This window comes from Callospermophilus lateralis, chromosome 14 (genome assembly GCF_048772815.1).
Source record: "Callospermophilus lateralis isolate mCalLat2 chromosome 14, mCalLat2.hap1, whole genome shotgun sequence".
NCBI classification, from domain to species: domain Eukaryota; kingdom Metazoa; phylum Chordata; class Mammalia; order Rodentia; family Sciuridae; genus Callospermophilus; species Callospermophilus lateralis.
The window spans coordinates 39,804,803-39,826,276 of record NC_135318.1 but is presented as its reverse complement, the minus strand read 5'-3'; the positions used below and the strand labels follow the sequence as shown (position 1 = coordinate 39,826,276).

General features: G+C 34.9%; 1 protein-coding gene across 37 annotated transcripts in view; it reads left to right on the top strand.

The window, feature by feature from the left end:
- Nrxn1 (neurexin 1) overlaps positions 1 to 21,474 on the top strand; it is a 1,060,252-nt gene that overhangs the window by 757,471 nt on the left and 281,307 nt on the right. For all 37 annotated transcript variants that reach the window (XM_076833753.2, XM_076833750.2, XM_076833726.2 and 34 more), the window contains one exon: positions 7,166 to 7,347. In XM_076833753.2, the coding sequence (XP_076689868.2) occupies positions 7,166 to 7,347 (182 nt within the window). The remainder of the gene's footprint in view (positions 1 to 7,165; positions 7,348 to 21,474) is intronic.

The window sequence follows — 21,474 nt, the reverse complement described above, 5'->3', positions numbered from 1 at the left end:
TTGAAGTGCTTAATTACTGTTTAAATTATATTCGAGAGAAATGATTTGTGACCTCAGAGTTATCAATATCATGTTGCTGTTCTATTGTCTTGATAGTTTTATTTGATTGAAATTTCTTATTGAGTAAACACACATCACGTTTCATGTTAAAATGGACTGGCCTAGAATGGAATCTTCTATGGGCTGTTATTGGACGGGGATTCCTCCCTCTGCTTTCTCACGTTCCAGATATACTGTGGATTTGGGTGGTTCAGCCTCTTTTGATCCCTTTGAAAGTTTGGAAAATACTGTTAATGCCTAATGACTCCTCAAGGACTCTGGCATCTGACATCTAATAATATTTCCGATTCTCACAGTGTTCAATAATCTTTGTGATGAAATTGAGGCAAGTTTGTGCTTGTGTCAGGCAGGGTAGTGTGTGTGTACAGGGGCACTGTATGGTGGCCCTACTAGGGAGACTCCAGTGGAGGAGTCATAATCTTGACTTCCCTGTCTTTCTCAACATTCAATGGTATAGTCCACAGCTTATTTTTTAAAGCTCAATAAATTTCCTTACCTCTAAGAGTCTAAGGTTCTGATAGAACATAAAATTTTCATATATAACAAACTTCTCGTTGTTGATTCTAACTCGAATATCATCCTGGGCTATTTTGATCACATTTGCTTTCTTAGGTAATTATCTCTTTTCTTCTGATCTGATAAAGGATATGGGGTCCATATCTAAGCCATTTAAGTTACATGTCATGTTTCTTTGCCTCCTTTTATTTCTTAAGGACCTACCTTCTCTTTCTCAAAGATGTGTGATTGAAGCCTTGTCTCATTCGCTAGTCTCTTGAGCTCTTACAACACATCTTCAATTCTGTCAAGTTTTCCTCTCCCACCAGAGGTCTCAATTTAGGATACATGGTCTTCATTTTCCTCATTTTTTTCACACTCTCAGATGCATATGTAACATGGAAAACTGTTTCTTCCTTCTCAATATTGGGAAGCTTTGTTATTAAGTTTTAGATTTAGAGTTGGTTACAAATTATAAGTAGGAGATCCTATTACTGTGATTCCTTTAATCTCTTCTACTATAATACCTGCTTTGCCTAAGTTTTTGATACTTTTATATGAAAGTTTAGAAATTAGAAAACTCTAGTGCTCAGTTTCATGAAATAATTACAATCTTGCAAACATCTTTCCATAGTTTACAAAGACAATGAACTGTAGTTAGTTGTTATTGCTTTAGTGATTTTTTAATGGTTTTTGTTTGTTTGCTTCACTAATGTAGAGATTTTTACCTTTGGTCTAAAATTCCTTGCGAACTTGGCAAGATGGTCTTTTTTTTTTTTTTTTTTTTTTTAATTGCTTTTAGTTTTTATGAACTTTACTCCAAAAAATATATATATACACACACACACACACACACACACACACACACACACACACACACACATACTTACACACACACATAAGCATACACACATACTGCTTTGGGGGTATGGGGATGCAGTACTGGAGATTGAACTCAGGGGCATTCGACCACTGAGCTTCATCTCCAGCCCTATTTTGCATTTTATTTAGAGACAGAGTCTCACTGAGTTGCTTAGTGCATCCTTTTTTGTTAAGGCTGCCTTGGAACCTGCAATCCTCCTGTCTCAGCTTCCCGAGCTGCTGGGATCACAAGTGTACGCCACTGCAACTGGCTAGAAAATTCATATTTAATGCTGACATCTTAACAAGATTGTAGGAGGAATCAAAACTCTGCTAATTTATTAATATTGCATTACTTTTAATTTTCATCTGAAAGCATGGCAAACTTTGGAAAAAAAGTGTTAGATCCTGGTTTCAGTTAATAGAAACATAATGGTTGGAAATGTTTCACGTTGGCTACAGGATGACGTTTGAGGTATTATAGGCTTTCAAGTAAGAACCTTTTATTCACGTACTTATGTTATGGGTTAGAAACTAATCTTTTCAGAAGTTAATTGTATTATTGTTCACGTGGCAAAAATTCAGAGCAACCAATAACTGGACAGACCTGTACAGGCTGAATGGTTATCATTTTCAGACAGATTCAATCCATTTGGGGGAATATATTAGACTTTGCAGAAACAAAATGAGGCTAAAGTTGGCACATTTAGGGTGGAGATGGTTGGTAAGAAAGAGCAAGAGGGAAGAGACTCACCTTTTATGTAAGTAATAAGTTCAATAAGATCTAAAAATATTTCTTATTACACATTGCAGACAGTTCAAACATTAGAATGGGGAACCCATGTGTAATTTTTACAAATGTTTCTTTTAGTTTAAAGTGTGTTGACATTGCTAAATTTGCATCTGATGGAGCCAGCTTTGTCAATGACAAAGTAAGTAATATAGACTTGCTACAGACCTTAAATGTAGAGATTGCTGAAAACCACTTTAAGTTTGAATCATCCATACATTCAGCATGTGATAAATGCCAAGGTTAGTTTGCAATAAATTGATTAGGAGTCATGGCACTGATGCGTTAGCACTTATTATATAGAAACACACATTAATAGAAAGGCAACACATTTCTTCACGCTCCTCTCCAGGATGATAAAAATCACGACCGACTGTGGTTAAGATGTACTATCACTGCACATTTAATTCACTTACATAATAAAATAAAACATCTTTCTGTAAAAATAAAATTTAAAATGTAAAGCTAGTTTGCAGTTCATTTTATGTACACTTACCTCTTTATTTAATGGTCAAGTGACTATTTTGCCTCATATTATAAATCTTTCCATTCTAGATGTTTTATGGTAATGAACTAATATTCTTTTTCTCATGAAAGCTCCCATGTGATACAGTTTAATATCACTTCCATTGTCAACTATTAGTGCATATAATAATAGTGCATATAAATAATACTATATATAAAAAATTGCTATTCAGAGAATGAAATACTGGAAAGATTAATAAAACTGCCACATTCTTTTTTTTAAAGTATTTGATTTGAACATTACTTTCAAATACATCAAACTTTCCTAAAGGCTCTTATGTTAAAATAAAACAAAAATGTTGCAATGTTATTTTATATTTTTACAACACATACACATGCACACATATACACAATCCCAATTGTTCTAAGATTTATTGGGCACTTACCATATTCTGGGAATTGGAGTATGGTGTTATTGTGCAATATCTCATTTAATGCTGACAGAAGTTCTGTAAGGTAATGCTGCTATTCCTGTTTTTTTAAAGATAAAAACCCCATGTCTTAAAATAAATCACTTGTTAAGGTTACGTAGTTAGTAAATAATACAGTTGAAATTTGAACCCAGGTCTGACTAAGTCCAGAGTTTACATCCTTAATTTCTAAGTTCCTCTTTTGCAATAAGTATTTTTACCCTTGATTCACATAAGAAAGATGAACATAAATGAGCTAGGGTTTGAAACTTCAGTCAAATGACTGACAATATTTGATTACAAGAATAATTTTATTGCTGTATTAAAGGGAGAATTTTGAATATAGGAAATTTTTTCAAGTTTGATGCAAGGTAAATTTTAAAAAAAGAAATTAGGATGCCTCTGAAAGTAGATAAAACAGTTGTGGGAGGACTGGATATCTGATTCTGGAGAAAAGGGAAACTAGAAATGGTCTCAAGTTTTGGCAGATAGTTGTAAAATTGTTTTTCTTTGTTTTAGTCAAACCTAAAGAACTAAAAATTATCAAATCTCATGCTATTTACCAAGTCTTACCACATATTGAAAATGGGTAGTTAGTAAATAATATAGGAAATCAAAGTTGAGGTAGTAATATTATAACATAATCATTGAAGGTTTATAACTGTATGACTAGAAACATTTATAGTTCCAGAAGTTTGGGAAATGTATTCCAACTTAATATTATCTTGAATATATTAAATGTTCTGTCATTTCACATTTACATGTGTTTTTTTGTTTGTTTGTTTGTATGTTTTAAAGCATTTTGAGGCAAAAGGAGAGTATAAGAGCTTCAGGTGCAAAAGACACTTTATGAACATGAGACCCTATTAGAATGTTGTAACAGTTGGCCTTGAAAATTTCAGACTGAAATATCCAATTAACTTTTTCTTGACCATCTTGTTATGACAGAAAAATTTCTATAATAATAATAATAATAATAAAAATAATAGGCACTGAAAAAGGAGTCTGTCTACTAGTTTTTGTATCAGCTTTGCCACTTAACCAAGTATGTAGCTTTAGATAACAGGTTCTTATAGCTAAATTTCCTCAATTATAACATGGGAGTAATGTTTATCCCACTTTCTTTACATAAATAGATAAAAGAACAAAGTCATTGTGAAAGTGATTTTTAAAGTCGCTATGAAATTAAGGTAATGTTGATTTACAATATTACTTTTTTGTCAATTTTGATTTTAAAGAAATCTGAATTCTTAGATGATATATATTGTTCCATAGTAGCTCTAATTTTGAACTTTTATTTCACATGACAGCCATATCATTAGAGAACAAAGTTAATCAAAAGGAGAAATGTAAATTAACCATTGAGTAAATATCAGCATTCAGAGGTAGCTGGCAACCAGTACATCTCCTTTCAAAGAAATTTCAGCTTTTATATGTTCTATTTTTATTAACATATGCTTTACTGAAATAGTTAATATTAGTTATCTGCAAGACTCAGCAAGCATAAAAATATTTACCAGACAGTACTTGATGATATAGGACATAAATGGCTCTGGAAAGCTCTGGCATTTCTGATATACAGTTTATATATTCCAAATTTTATTTGCTTGCACATTGACTGGTGTCTTTGAAATATGACTTATTTTTTCTCACATGAGAGAGATGAACTTCTTTTATGCATTAGCATCCAAAAAAATTAAAGAGAAGTGCACAGCATCCATACCATTTCATTTAAACAATATTCTGGTTTTAATACTTTTACATCTAACTGTCTTCTGACTTTTTTGTTGGATATATCTACCAAGGGTCTATATACCAAGGGATTATTTTACCTTTAAATATATTTTTTTACCCTTAATATTAACTATATTATACATATTAAATATAATATCAAATATATTATACCCTTAATATTATCTTACCCTTATTATAGAGGTCTTTGAAGATCAAGGGACCATGGATACGTCTGAGATGTAAAAAAAGTTTGGTTGCCCCCACCCCAACCTAAAAGCACAAAATCTGTCAGGTGTATAATTATGTGAAAATGTGGCAAATTGGTCATCATATAAATTTAATGTATAGATATTTTTAAAGCATATTGCTGAAACAAGTCCCATCATTATGTACAATTATAATGTACCAAATTAAAATTGTGGGGGGAAAAAACATATTCCTGAGTGAGGCATAGTGGCACCTTTCTGAAACACTAGCTACTTAGGGGACTGAAGCAAGAGGATTTCAAGTTCAAGGCCAGCCTGGGCAACTCAGGGAGAACCTGTCTCAAAATAAAAAAAGAAAAAAAGGTTGGGTATGTAGTTCAATGGTCGAATGCCCCTGGATTAAATCCTAGTACTATAAAAACAAATAAACAAACAAAAAAACTCACCATAGTGGTGTACATAAAAGGTTTACACACTGGTATTAACTCTGAGTAGAATTCATTTTTCCATAAAACAGGATATTTCGTGGCTTCATTTTTAATGTTGCTTTTCTTTTCTTATTTGACACATAGTAGGTATAATTGATCTCCAAAGAAATAAATTCAATATAGAATATTCTATTTCCTATCTACCTAATCTTGCACATATGAGAAGCACCTTTTGAAAGATGGAGATCTGTGAAAGCCAGGGATGCAGTTTGAAGGCCTGAGACCCAATATAGACTAGTCTGGGTTTGAAGACTTAAGAACCAGAATTTCTGACAGCAGGAGAAAACTGATGTCCCAGCATAGGCAGTCAGGAAAAGATAGAAGGAAAGTCCAACTTTCCTCTACCTTTTGTTCTATTCAGGCCTTCAGTGAATTGGGTGATGTTCACTCACATTGGATGGGACCACCTGCTTTACTCAGTTCTTCAATTCAAATGCTTACCTCTTCTAGAAACAGGATTTCAGGATAAGCCTGAAAATAATGCTTCACCAACTATTTTAGCACCCCCATGACTCAGTCAAGTTGACATCCATCATAGTAGGTACACACTGAATCCCTGTCTTCATTCTTTGTTTTGGAAGGCTATACTCTTCTTTATGAATTGTCCTTAACATCTGTTCCTAGGCTAATTAAATAAACATTTCTATAGTCTCCTTTAGTGTAGAGGAAGCTCTCTTTTTCCTTCTCCCCTGTGTAAATCTTTGCATGTCTCTTCTGAATATGGTCACTCAAGGAATTCATTTTATTGCCTTCATTGAGAATGCATTGTTAGTAGTGCAATGAAGTAGAGCTTTTGGGTATTTGGACGCTGTTTGAAATAAAACTCTTTTTAAATTAAGTTGGCTAATTTACTGATATCACTAACATGAAGTAAAATTTGAACACTCACAAAATGAGATCTGACATTATTCTCAGTGCTATAACTAGTATTCACTTTGGTGGGATAGGGGAGTGGGTCTTTATGTTGCTGAATAGTTTGACAGCCATTAGATGTTGCTTGTTACATAAGACTTGACTGGTATGGATAGAATCTATTATCTGTATTTTCTTGACATGACTACTGGGGCTTATGGCTGTTCATTCATTAGTTATCGTCTGTCACATGTGAATGGACCTTTTCCCCATAAAAGTTTGATTCTCAGAGTATTTGTTGTGATTTGTTCCACAGTGTTGTATGACCCTGTCACATCTACATGCAGTTCTTGTCTCAGAAACAAGTTGATATATGTCTCTGCTGCTTTTTGGAAGCCTCTAGTCAATGTTTCCTACTAAACTATTTTAAAAACTGGCAGGAAGAAATAAAACCCCATTACATTCCATACTTGTCTAACTCAATGGAAAAAGACATAATCGACTGTTTGTTCTGAAACACCTGCTGGTAGATTTAATGAGTGTATTAAAAATGGAGCTGCTTTTCTATTTCTTTTAAAACAACTCTGTCCCCTTTCTTGAGCATGTTTGATTGAAATTTATTATTTGCTTTGCCGTAGTTTTTGTGTGTAAAGCTAATGCTTTACTGATACATCAACTTGAGAAACATGGGAAAGTGGGGATTGGATATATTGGGACTAATTAGTTTTGGTTTTTGTTTTACAGCTGGGACAACGTATATCTTTAGCAAAGGTGGAGGACAAATCACGTATAAGTGGCCTCCTAATGACCGGCCAAGTACACGAGCAGACAGACTGGCCATAGGGTTTAGCACTGTTCAGAAAGAAGCAGTCCTGGTACGAGTGGACAGTTCTTCAGGCTTGGGGGACTACCTAGAACTGCATATAGTAAGTACTTTTTAAATACATTTTGGCTTTTACATTTTACTGTTTGCTTTTCATGTATAATTTATAGTTTCCCATCTTGTGTGTTTTTTTTCCTTCTCCCAGAAACCTGTTCTATGCTATGGAAAATATGAATATAACCTAGAGATATTAAAATTTTAGACCTACTACTATTGTTACTATATGCTTTATAAAAGAAAAAAAAAGGTTTAGTCCCCTTTTGAGTGTGAATTCCTCTCGATTTGGTCTTTTCAAATACTTTTTGGAGCCGTCTTTGTGTCTTTAGGCAGACTTGCCAAATTAATAAAATGAGTTATTGCTCAGTAGATACTATACCATCTGGTAGGACGCAGGAGGCCATAATGCTGGTAACAATCAAAGATCTGGATTCAGTATTCTCATTCCTCTTCTTGCCAGGGAGAAAATTTGTCAAAAGTTATATGAAATGGAAGGAAGGAAAGGAAACTTATTTGAGGATGTAAAAGAAAATGGCAAAAATATTGTTTCTATGCCATTTTTTTAACTCATTTTGATATGTGTAAGGAAAATATTATAGATACTTAACCACTTCTGTCCAGGACCATTCCTTTATTTGTAAGCTCTAAACTGTTCACAAGAATTTGCCCAGCATATAGTAAAAGGCAAATAGTATTTCCTGAATGAAAAATTTTTCATTTCTTTTTAAAGTTGCCATAATTAACTTCATAATTCAGGGACTCTTTGCTCTAACTCTGTGTTCAAAGAATTATTAGTGAGTATGGCTATAATGCTATCTCCTCATTTCCTTTCATTACTTACAAAGCAGCATACAGAGTCTTTCATTGTTCAGAGATACTGGTATTTTACCAATATATCAAAATAACAAATTTAGTAAAGTGTCACATATTCCAGAACTCTAGGGCTGGGGTTGCAGCTCAGTGGTAGAATACTTTATTAGCATGAAGAAGGCCCTGGTTCAATCCCCAGCCCCACAAACAAACAGCGTCTAAAGCTTTCTTATCTTCATTGTTCTCTGTCTGCCTCTCTTTATCTTCTGAAAGTTTCATTTTCTTCTCTCCTTGCCCTATTTGATTTCTGTGTGTGTGAGCATGTGTGTGTATGTGTGTACTGGGGTTTGAACTCAGGGCCTTGAGTATGCTAGGCAAACCCTCTACCACTGAGCCATATCCTCAGCCCCCTATTTGATTCCTCAAGTATAGTTTGTCTAGAGCCCTTGTATCTTTTGGTCATGTAGGTTTGATTTGTGTTGTTTTGTTGTATCCCTATAAGTTCCCTTTTACCAGTGTTCATGCCTCAAAGGATATGTGACTGGGTCATGATGTTCTCTCCTGTTGGAAACTGGACTGTAGGCCCCAATCCTAAAATAATTAGAAAAACCACCAAACCACAGAATAGATTAACACAGAATAGAATAATATTTTAATTCCAAAAGATTTTATTAGTTTCTTAATCTTACATTTACATTAAGCTTTGGGAATTCCCAATAAGCAGAGAAGGGTTGACACTGACTGCACAGACGGAATCCATTGCTAATCTTGAAAAAATAAACAAAAAACTACACCTCAGCACAACTGTTATTGAACCATCGTAAATTTTCCATTTAAAATGGGGTTGTCAGAATGGCAACTCTGGGAAAGTAATTTCAGCTGCCTTTCAGCAAATATCTAACAATCAAAACGGAAAGCATCTGGGTTTTTATGGCATCGTAAATAAATGATCAGTGGAGGTAAACTTAACTAGTGGAGTAAGGAATCTTGCTGTTTAGAGTCATCTCAAGTTTCAATACAGACTTGCTCAGTTCTGATTTAACAGCCTTGCTACTTCAAAAAATAAATAAATAAAAGGGAAGAAAACAAGGGTTTTTTCCTTCTAAAAGAAATTACTTATTGATCCATAACCAATTACACTTTTAGCCTGAGAAAAGGTTCTACAGTGATCATTCTCAAATCATAAGGGGTGTAAATAGTTTGAATTACTCAAACTACTGTTGTTTGTTTTGTGGTCAAAAGGTTTTGGTCTCTAAGAATGGATACTTCTTTCCAATTCTGACCAAATGCATAGAGTTCTTTCATAAGCAAAGGACTGACTTTCTAGGCATCTGTATCATCTCAGAATCGTCCACAGCTCCTTTTCTGGTAGTGAGTTTCTGGAGTGTCCTGTGAGTACCTCTTTCTTTCTCCATCTCTCTTTTGGTCTTGCTTGGACATTCAGTTTGGATTCAGAACCTGTCCCTACATACCTTATCTTGGATTTGAAATCTTCAGATTCTCCCTTTTTCATAGTCTGTTATTAAAAGGATATTAGTTCCCTGGGATTCCCAAATACTATTGTATGTCTGCCCTATCTGCTCTTGTATCCATTACTAGGACCCACTCTTAGTCCAAATCTGGCCAAATAAAACTTTTGGTCTCCTTCCGCTTTCTTCCATTGCCTACAAGAGTGGCTCAGCCATTTGTAACCCAATTAAGTCCTTCATGTGGATAAAAGTTACTTCTTTCGATGTTTTAACATAAAATAAAAATCAAAACAATGCCACTTTTGTTTTAAACTACTGAAATTTACCTCTAATTCTTTCCCATAACACTGGATACATGCAAGAAGAAAAAGAGGAATTAAAAATGAAAAGATCTGGGTACAATGTCATATGCTTTCTATCTCAACTAGTCAGGAGGTCAGGCAGGAAAATCACAAGTTTGAGGCCGGCTTCTGCAACTTAGCAAGATCCTATCTCAAAATAAAAAGGACTGGGGATGTAGCTCAGTGGTAGAGCACTCCTGGGTTCAATAACCAATACTACACATGTGCACACAAATATTGAAAGAAAAAAAAAAAACAGAGGAAGTTAAGAAGGCAGAAATTTAGGAGAAAGAAAAGGAAGAGAACAGAGTCTCAAGATGATACCTAGGAGTGGTAGAATCAGAACTATTCTTAATAGCAATACTTAGTTTTGAGAATATTCAAAGGCTGTTTTACCAAATTATTTATGTACCTTTGAAGTTATCCGAGTTGTCCCAAATAAATTCTTCTACTTTTTAATAGGACTGGAAATTTAGAAGTAAAACAAGACTTTTAGCACTTTAGATTATTACTTTTGTTTGATTTGGTTTAGAAATATAAATAATCTGAAAATTAGGTCAGGCACAGTGGTGCACACTGATAGCCTCAGTGACTTGAAAGGCTGTGGCAGAGGATCACAAGTTTGAGGTCAGCCTTAGCAAGTTTGCAGGACTGTCTCAAAAAAAAAAAAAAAAAAAAAATTAAAAAGCTGGGGATGTAGTTCAGTGGTAAAAGGCCCCTGGGTCTAATCCCCAGTTAAAAAGATTTAGCCAATTGGTGATTGGTATAATAGATCGTATGCTTTATCTATAAAACTTAGAAATTTAGAAATTTTGGTTATCCATTAAACTGCCACGAAAATTTTTATAAGTCTTCAAAGTCAGAAAGTATAAACTGTATCCTGATCTTGTTCAAAAATCTTATTTCCATCCTTAATTGATAGAGTGAGGCAATAAACAGAGAACTTGATTGCATTCTTGCTAAAATGTATAGTGCTGTTTCAATTAGATAACTTTTAAAATCTGATTGGCATATCATTTCAACGAAGATTTGAATGTTTGATAAGGTTTTTCATCCCATTTTTCAGAGCGATGAAGTTTGATTTCACTTGAAAATGTAATCACATTTAAATTTTGATTAACTGTACTCTTAAAAATATAAAAACTTAGGACAAAATGACTTTTGAATTAAGTGTCCTAGTTTTGATACATGGATTTTTTTTGTTATATTACTATAAATGAAACTACTGTTAAGTTCAAGCCACATGATATACTATTAAAATTGTAAGGTTTTATGAGGAGATGATGTAAGGGTCCAGCGAAGCATTGGAGGAAGAGACCACCAAGAGACTGACTTTATGCAATATGCAAGAGGAGTTTATTAGGATCCGGTTCAGCGTGCTGAGTCCCCAGGCCGGCTCGCACAAAAAGGAAGAGCAGCCCAGGGCCCAGAGCAGAGGTTAAGCTGAGCTTAAGTACACCTTTTGGAGAGGGCGGGGGTGGGGGGTGGGGCTTTGCATACATCCGAACAAATCATCAGGAGGCGCGGGAAAATTGAACAACAACTCTGAGTCATGATTAGCACATTCACTGGCGGGAACAGATTGGATGGGGGTGATTGGTTACTTTTAAGCGGGGTGAACATTTAAACTGATTGGTTCTGGGGCCCGAGGTGCCTATGTGCCAGGCTATTCAAAGTCCCAAGTTATCAGACCACCAGAGGAGCCAGTGAGAATGTTTACTGGGCAGTTCCGGTATTGTCCTAACAGCTTCAGAGATCACAGGCTCCGGGAGTAGCAGAGGAATTTAACAACAATAAACATAACAATGGTCTTTTACTTTACAACCCAAGCCTTGCAGTTTAGAAACTTCACAATGTCTGATCTTTTACACTTTTACTCAGGCTCTGGGCTTAGAATCAGCTTAAAAATTTCACCTTTACAATGAGAGGAAGATAAAGATATGAAATGAGGGGCTTAATTTACTACCTAGAATTTAAATGCTCAATGAAAGTGTTCTGAAAAAAAAATAATTATTTAATTAAATTTTGAAAGTATTGTGCTGTGGTTAAATATGAACTCACAACTTTCCCATAGTCAAAAACTTGACAGAAACAATTTGGTTTCTATATAAGTGTGAGAAAGTCAGATCTAAGTTCTTATTGACACTATAGAAAAAGTGTAACACTCAATATATAGCAGATTATTGGAAAGTTGCATATTTTAACTGATGTTATTTTCCTAAATCTTGAACTAAGAATTAATTATGGTGTTTGGTTATTTCAAGCAAGTATGTAATGAACATTTTTTGTTGGATGAATAATGATCTCTCCTTAATTGTTACATCATTTATTGAGCTACATTTATTGTAGCTTAACTTTTATCATGAATTGTTCCCTAGTAATTTCATATCTGCCCATTTCTTTCAAAGGAGATAAACCTTATGATGACAGAGAACATGATTTTTAATAATGATGATCATTAATAAGGAAAATAACATAGAAGTGTGGCTTTTATCATTTATATTTCAGACTTTCTAGTGGTTTGATCATTAATATTTATTAAGCATCTAATATGGCCCAGGTCTGTGTTAGGCTCTATAGATATTAATGAGCTGGCCACTCAATACTTACTTCAGTAAATATTTGTTGAATGAATAAACAGGCAAGCTGATGATGGTATCCTCACCACCAGGCAGCTTAGATTATTTATAGTAAACATTTTTGAATCAGTATTGAAAAAACTCTTAATCTAATAGGTGAAACATTGAGCTAAATTTAATTTTATCAGTTATATAATGAAATTGTACCAATGCTGTCACTTGTAGAAAAGTCTCTTCTTGTGTTAGTTTAGTGTCGTTAACTGGAGATTGCTTAACACCTCTCTGATTTATAGAAGAAAGTGGCTACAAAGGTGGGCTCCTTCATTGCCATGAATATTAAAGAATGCATTGGTTCTGACCAGAGGAGATGGCATGGAGGGTGGAGCTGAGGAAGAGTGATGAGTGTTCTTTGAAATCCTTTCATCTTGGGGGCATGAAAGAGCATTGCAAATTTGATTAGTGAATTGTTGTACATATTTGCCTTAAGTGTTTCTTCTTTGTACTTTGCTAGGCCGGAAGCTGTATTTTGAAACCAAGCTCTCCATTGATTTTGATTTAAAAGTACACCTTTTGATCAGCATTTTAAGTGTAACTAGAAGTACAGTGTATTTATAGTAAATATCACATATCCCAAAATAGCTTACCAATATTGGTGATATGTCACATCTTCCTCATTTTTCTGTGCCTCTGTCCATTTCAAACTTTTTATCTTACTTCTCTAAAATTCAATCCAAAAACATCTATTTAAAGTTAGTAAGTATACATGGATGCAGACCTATATGAAGATAAAATCCAATTATTCCCCCCCACACACAGGCTTCTCTTGAATTGAAATGATACTCTATCTAAATGTTCTTTCAACCAACAACCAACGCATGCACTAATTTATAAGGGTTTCACATTGCCATGTAATATTTAAATTCAACCCTGAAAATCGTATACAGTAGATATTTTGTTTAGTTTTATTCTCACAGGAATTTAGAGTGCACATAACCTATTTGGCTAGAATTTTAAAATAAAGACTAACCATAATGTCTTTTCACAATGTGTTGTAAAATTCTTGTCCAAGCTTTGTGATATGAAAAACAAAGTTCTCTTTGGATAAAATGTAAGAAGTTGTTGGCCACATTTTTATCGGATTAAATGCTATCCAGATGTGTGGTCACTATTTGGAGGGAGATGGGAGACAAGTGAATCTATACAAATTCCTTCTTTCATTGTTTTCTGTTGGAAGTCAGCTTGAAAAAACAATGAGAATGATTCCCCAAAGAATAATTACATATATTTGGGAATAACAGAACATTTAAAGGGGCATATGTGTATCCTAGCAGATTATGAATGAATTCAAAGACAAGGATGCAAAAGGGCGCTTTTAGACAAAAATGAAGAGGAATTATATCAGATATTTTGAAACAATAATGGTTAACCACAGTGATGAATATCAAAAGTGACCTCAGTCTGAGGATGAACAGCCCTTTTCTGGGCAGATGTCCTTGTAGACAGACTTTTTGTATTAGGTGGCAGTGCCTTTGTGCAATGTTGCAGTTTGGCAGCCTTGTGATAGGCAATCATGTGTAAGGACCCTTCTTTCAAAACTTCATGGCTTTGACTATTTATTTATTTAGTTAGTTATTTAGGGTAAGAGTTGACATATACAATTCATTTTGAGTCTGACAACCTTTACATTTCTTTCACAAAGTTAATTAGGTTTCTCATTTTCAAAGTTAGTATATAGTTTAGTCTCTCTAAAATGGCTTCTGGATTTCTAGAGCCTTTTTGTTTTTTCTTTTGGTCCTTCCTCCAAAATTCTATTGGTGTAAAATTTAATAAAAGAACAAAAACTACTATTTCTACCTGTCTGTCCTTGGTGGATGCACTTATCTATCACTCAGAGGTTTCTGCTTCACTTTCTCAGTCAACCTTGGCTCTCTATTCTGAATACTTTCCAATCCATTTATATTGGTTAATTTGCTAAATCACTTCTTTGATCATGTTAAATTTTGCGAAATTGCATCTCCTATCATGTTATTCCTTTGTTAAAACACATTCATGCCTCCCAACTATGCACAGGGAAAGGCAAATTCTATGCCTAAAATTTAAAGTTCTATGCCCCCAGCATCTCTGATCTCAATTTCCTTTTCACAGGTCCATTTTCTACAATTCTCTACTTATTTCTCCACTCCATAAAAATGTATTAATCCACCTTTTTAAAAAATGTTTCTTTTGCCATCTATTTCTAACTCCTGGATAAAAGTTTTTTTCCCATTGTCTCTCACTATCTGGAATCGACACAGTCATTAAAGTTTCTGATCAAATGTTGAGTGTTTTTAGGGGTGACCCTATGATCTTCTTCTAAACTCCCAAAAGTTAGGACTCCAGACTCTCCTTGGAAGAACTGGAGAAACATGCCCAGAGTTTTACTTAGCTAGAGAAAAATCTTGTCCATAGATTCTGCTCCTTTGTACAATCACTATTTTTCTAACCCATTGGTTTGTGGTGGGTGCCAAGCTATGGCACAGAATGGTTTCATACCTGTTCTGTTAGCCATGGACAAATAGTAGGTCCTCTTTTCTTTGCCAAGCTGCTAAGACAAGGGAATCCTTTGCTGAATTTTTTTGAACTACTGACTATACCTCTTTTTTTTTTTAATTATTAATTATTTTTCAAAGCCCAGCCTTCAGGAAACATTTCCTTTGACCAATTCAATAAACCACCGTGGAACTTCTATAATACAAGTCATTCTATAGGTAATTAGTTATTTATTTCTGTGTAGCAAATTATCCCACAATTTAGCATCTTAAAACAGCAAACATTTATAATCTTTTACTGGCTCCCAGGAATTCAAGAACATCTATCTAGGTTACTGCGGGAATCCCAGGAGACATAATAGCTAAGAACTTCTATGTTCTGAAGGAATCTGGTATGGTCACTCTCAAAATCCATACAAGAGTCTATGTGTTACAGAAAGGAATGATGAGCAACAGTGAAAGCATATGCAAGTAGTTACTAAGTATGCAAGCTTTGCAGAAATCTAAACACAATATAGATTGATGGAAAAGAAATGAAGACATTGCACCAGGGTTAATAACTATTTTGAGGAATGCATAGTGAATAAGGGGTCATTTGCACACTGCTCAGGAAAATTCCTTTTACTGCAAAAAAGAAAAAAAAAAAGAAAAAGAAAAGAAAAGAAAGAAGCAAAATGCAAAATTCATGGCAGCAATAGTTAAAAATGCAAGCAGCACAGTGAATGTGTCAGCCAAAGACCAGGACACATGATGATGGTGATGCTATGCATTAGAATCCTGTTAATGCTGATATTGGGTCACTCCAGATGTGAGCAGTTCATTTCAACTAGGTGAATATACTAGGGACTACTCAAGGTAATAATAGCATAGGTAATCAAAATTATAAATTAGGAGCAGAGGACTGAAGATAATTTTCATGAGGCCTGGGAAAATTCTTTTGATATAAACATACATTTTTAGGGATATAGAATGCAATTCATTATGTCTTCAGAAATTTATTTTAGGAGGCAATATGTAGTCCTTGGGATTCTTATGTCAGCAAGACAGGAAGCCTTTGCCCTCTGGAGATGAGCTACACAAACTGTTTAACTTCTCTGTCTAAAAAGTATATCCCTGATGGGATGTCGCTCAGTTGCCCTGAGAGAACATACTACACCTAAGTTTTTGTGTAGACACTTTAATTGAGGGCTCTTCCTATCAAAAAAAGCACTTCTTTTTTTTAAAGCATAGCCCTAAGCAACTTAGCAAGACTTTGTCTCAAAATAAAAAGTAAAAAGTGCTAGGGATATGGTGCAGTGGTTAAGTGCCCCTGGGTTCAATCCTGGTGAAAGGAAGGGAGGAAGGAAGGAAAGAAGCAAGGAAAGAAGGAAGAAGAATATATTTCCTCCTGGACCTGTCCCTAAGACCTTCCTGTTCAATGAAGGGTAAAATTACAAGATGGCCAGACAAAATTGTTGAAAAATCAAAATTTAATTGATTAGCAAGTCTTGTTCTACGAAAACAAGTCCTATTTCAATATTCCTAAGAATCTACTCTGAATTTTAGCTATCAATGTCTACTGCTCACTTCCAAATCCGTATCTCTAGTTGCGGCTTCTCTGACCATCACACTGGTATTCTGACAGTTTGCTCAGGATCTTTACTTGGATGTCTCTCAGGCATCTCCAACTTACCACATGAGAAACTGAACTCCTCATCTTCCAACCATATACCCACCTACAGACTCCTAGACTAAATCTTGATGGGTTAACCCATGCTTGCTTTTATAATCCCGTTGATTTCTCAATTAATGCCCAAGATATTAAATTGGTACTTTCTAATAGAAATATAATGTGAGCCATTTATGGAACTTTAAATATTCTAGCAGTCACCTTAAAGGAAGAAAAAAAGATAAATTTTATTTAAATAAGTAAAATTTACTTTAATAACATGTTTGACTAAAATTTATTTACATTTTTATCATTTTAATATGCAATCAATATAAATCCATGTTTTGCCTCTCCATTCAGAATCTGGGTTTTTTTTTTTTTAGATTTTATCAGAAATGCTTTATATTTCGTAAGACAGGCAGTGGTAAATTAAAATACTAAGTTATTCTAAACATAACTTAAGTGTTCCATGATTGAATCCTCTATTGGCTTTAAATTTATATTTAATTTAATTAAAATTTAATTTTAATTTAAAACATTTTAAACTCACCCTTAAGTTTAAAACATGTTAAATTCAGTCCTTCAATCCTATTAGCCACGTGTCAAGTGCTCATACGGCTACTGATTACTCAGACTACTGGTTTTAGAATTTATCTGCTTTCTTTGTATCCCTTCCCATTGTTTCAGTTTAATGGCCTCTTCTTGGACCCTTGCAATAGTCTTCTAATTAATCTGTCTGCTTTCAAAGATCATCCTCTTTCTAATCCATCCTCAGAACTATCACCAGCATGATTGTTGTAGAAGCAAAATTTTGCTATTTCAACCTCACCTTTTTGATATTTAATTGCAACTATCAACCTTGTTTGGTTGAAGACATACCCGACTAGTAATATTCACTGATCTTCTGCACTAAGGGCTGTTCCCTAGTGAAAAAGAAGCAGTGAAAGTGACATACAGTCCTGAGCTCTGTGACCAAAGTCTCATTCACCCATTTCCTTCTGCTGCTCTGCAAGGGTGTATCTCCAGTTTTCACCTGCAAATGGGGCTGGTTAGAGATGGGCATGGACTCCCATCTCTGGGAGGCTGTCAGCTTGGAACTTCTTCATAGGACTCATAGTTTTTTCTTCCCAATACCTATTTATTGGACTATGGGGAGAAATTGATTTTCTGTTTATCAAAGGCGTGTCAAATTGTATATAGAAACACTTGGTAACTTATTTCTGTGGGACAAAGCAAAGTCGATGTCTAGAAAAAAAATTGTGAAAAAAAATTTTTTTTTTTTTGGTAGACTGTAGTCTCTTCTGGTTTTGTTGGGAACTTTCTCAATCAGGCAAAATTTTAGATTAAGTTTAAAGTATTTTCTGACGGCAAATTCTGCATTCATGCTGAACAGTGTGATGCTAAGTGGCAGCAAGCCTCACAAGGGCAGAAAATTTCATCAATTTTGTGCATCTTTTTATTCCCTGAATCCAGCATGTGTCTAGAATTTAACAAGCAAGCAATCTGTATTTGTCGAAATAGTTTTTGGACACTAGAAAATCTGCCAAATTAAACTCTGTATTATATTTTGAAAACATTCAGTGGTAATGGATCAGTGCTGCCCAGGTCCAGGGCATGGTCTCCTTCAGAAGTTGATTTATATTTAATGTTTCATGAGTCAGTTAGTATACAAATTTTAGCTAACTTCTAGCATGTTTATAATTTATTTGTTAGTGTATATATACGTTGGTGTATAAAGGCAAGAATCTGGTGACCTATACCTTAATCTATACTAATGGAGAAAGACTGGCCTGTCCTGCACATAATTCAAAAGCCACCCTCTTAGCTGGTTCTGCCATAAATGTACAGGCTGGATTTTCCTCATCTCCAGTTACTCTCAATTCTAACTCACATATGTCATTGTTCAACAATTTGTTAACATGTATGTAAGAAAGCCTTTTATTTTTTTGGTACTGGGGATTGAAGCCAAGGGAACTCAACAATTGAGCTACACCCCCAGCCTTTTATCTATTTTTGATTTGGAGACAGGGTCTTGATGATTACCTTCATGTCTCACTAAGTTGCTGAGGCTGGCTTTGAACTCTTCTGTCCCAGCCTCATATGCCTCGGGGATTAGAGGTATGTGCTATTGTGCCTGGCAACAAAGATATTTGTTAAGTGCCAAGCACCTTTCAGGGCACTAGACATACAAAGTCAAATGAGGGATGACTTTTGACATCAAATATCTTAGAATTTAATGGACAAAATTTATTGTAGTGGCATATTGGCAATAGAACGTAGGCATATAGGCTGATATTTCAAATTGTCATGATGTAGAATCATAATTGAAGACTTTTAAATGCCAGGAAAATATTCAGGCATGGGCTTTTTTTGGAAAAATTTTTTAATTTGTTCTTTTTAATTATACATAACAGTGGAGTGTATTTTGACATATTTATACAAACATGGAGTACATCTTATTCTAATTAGGATCCCAGTCTTGTGGTTGCACATGATGTAGAGATTCACTTTGGTATATTTGTATATGTACATAGAAAAGGTATGTCAGATTGATCCCATTGTCTTTTCTATTCTTGTTCTCCCTACTTTCGCTTCATTCCCCTTTGTCTACTCCACTTCTACTTGTGCTCCTCCCCAATCCCTTATTGTGTATTAGCATCCACATATCAGAAAGAACATTCAGCCTTTGGTGTTTGGGGGACTGGCTTTTTTTTTTTTTTCTTAGTATAGTAGTCTCCAGATCCAAGCATTTAGCAGCAGAAGATATAAAGTCATTCTTTTTTTTTTATGGCTGAGTAATAATCTATTATGTATATATACTAAATTTTCTTTAACCATTAATCTGCTCAGGGGCCCCTAGGTTGGTTCCATAGCTTAGATATTGTGAATTGAGTTGCTATAAACATTGATGTGACTGCTTCACAGTAGTATGTTGACTTTAAGTCCTTTGGCTATATGCTGAGGAGTGGGATAACTAGGTCAAAGGAGGTTCCATTCCAAGTTTTCTGAGGAATCTCCATACTGCTTTCCATAGTGGTGGCACCAATTCGCAGTCTCACTAGCAATGTAGGAGTATACCTTTTCCCCCCACATCCTTCCCAACATTTATTGTTACTTGTATTCTTGATTGTTGTCATTATGACTGGAATGAGATGAAATCTCACTATTTAATTATTTAATTATTTCTCTAACTGCTAGAGATATTGAACATTTTTTCATGTATTTGTTGACCATTTGTATTTTTTCTTCTGCAAAATGCTTGTTCAGTTTCTTTGCCCATTTATTGATAGTTTTTTTTTTTTTGGTGTTACGTTTTTTAAGTTCTTTGTATATCCTCTAGATTAATACTCTATCTGTGGTGCATGTGGCAAAGATTTTATCCTATTCTGTAGTCTCTCTGTTCATGTTCTTGATTGTTTCCTTTGCTGTGAAGAAGCTTTTTAGTTTGATACCATCCCATTTATTCCTCTCTTCAAAATATTCCCATTCTTTCTTTTCCCTAGTCACCCTCCCCTTCTTCCTAATCTGGTGCTCCCTCCACCACCCTCCCACCCCTGCCTTTTATTTTTATTTTTTTGGGTACTAGTGAGCTTTAACACTGAACTACATCTCTAGCCCCATTTTTCCTCCATTTCTGAGGCCTGAGTCATATATTTTATATATTTATGAAACCTTTCTTTGTCCCCTAAGGCAAAGCTGATTGTGTCCTCCTTGGTTCTATCAAAGCATTTAATTCTGGTATATTATTTGCCATAGTCATACCTGATTTTTAATAAGTCCTTTTGGCTCACTAAGCTGTGAACTCTCCAATGTTGGCGAGCACAAACTGTGTATCTATACATATTTTTAAACACCAGCATGGTGCTTAATAAGTAATATGTTTTCTGATCAGGAAATGCATCCCTGAGTGTGTGGAGAAATAGGCGAACTTGCTAATTCCCTGGCTCCCTTCCTTTTGACTGGTGGCCTCCTTGCCTTACTGCTGGTAGTTTTCCATTGCAGCCCAGGGGCTCACTCCAGCAGTGCTCTCCCTGGGGCACAGTATGAGGTAGACTCCCAGAGGATAATGGCAAATGCATGAGATGTCCTCCTGGGACTCCTGGTTTACAACCTAGTGAGGAGCACACCCACCAGGCACAGGCCCAAGTGCTGAGGCCTATCATGTAATGCACTTTTTACTTCTGTGGCATCTTCTCAGGGAAGGAAGGCTTTTCTTACATTAGGCCATCGATCAGATTCACTTCCAGGATCAAATATTCCAAACAAAGTAATCACTTCTCTTAGATCTACTCTAGGTTTTACTTGTCTGCTGTCTGTATTATTTTCAGAATCTATATAACATATCTGTGGTATATATCCACATTCTGACTTGATGAGCTTAATCAAATTGGAGAATGAAAACAAACAAACAAACAAAACCACTCCTGCGGTAATCAAGCCTAGATGATTAGGAATGTGGAGGTAATCAACCTCCACTACCCTGGCAATTTGATCATTTTTTTCCCCCTCCTCCTTTGCCAACCTCTGACACTTGCTTAAATGATGGAGGTGAAATTTGTTCTTCATTTATTAAATGTTTTCAATATTTCTTAAATTAAAATATATTAAATGCTTGAAGGTATTAACACTTAATTATCATAAGTAGGGTTCAACTCCCCTTCTGAAATCATGCTTACCCAATTCATTTAATAAAACAACAATAACTAAAGCATCCCATTTAGCATGTATTGAGTGCTTACTATGAACCACATATTGATTTAAACGTTTTGCATAAAAATTATATTTAACTTAATATTCA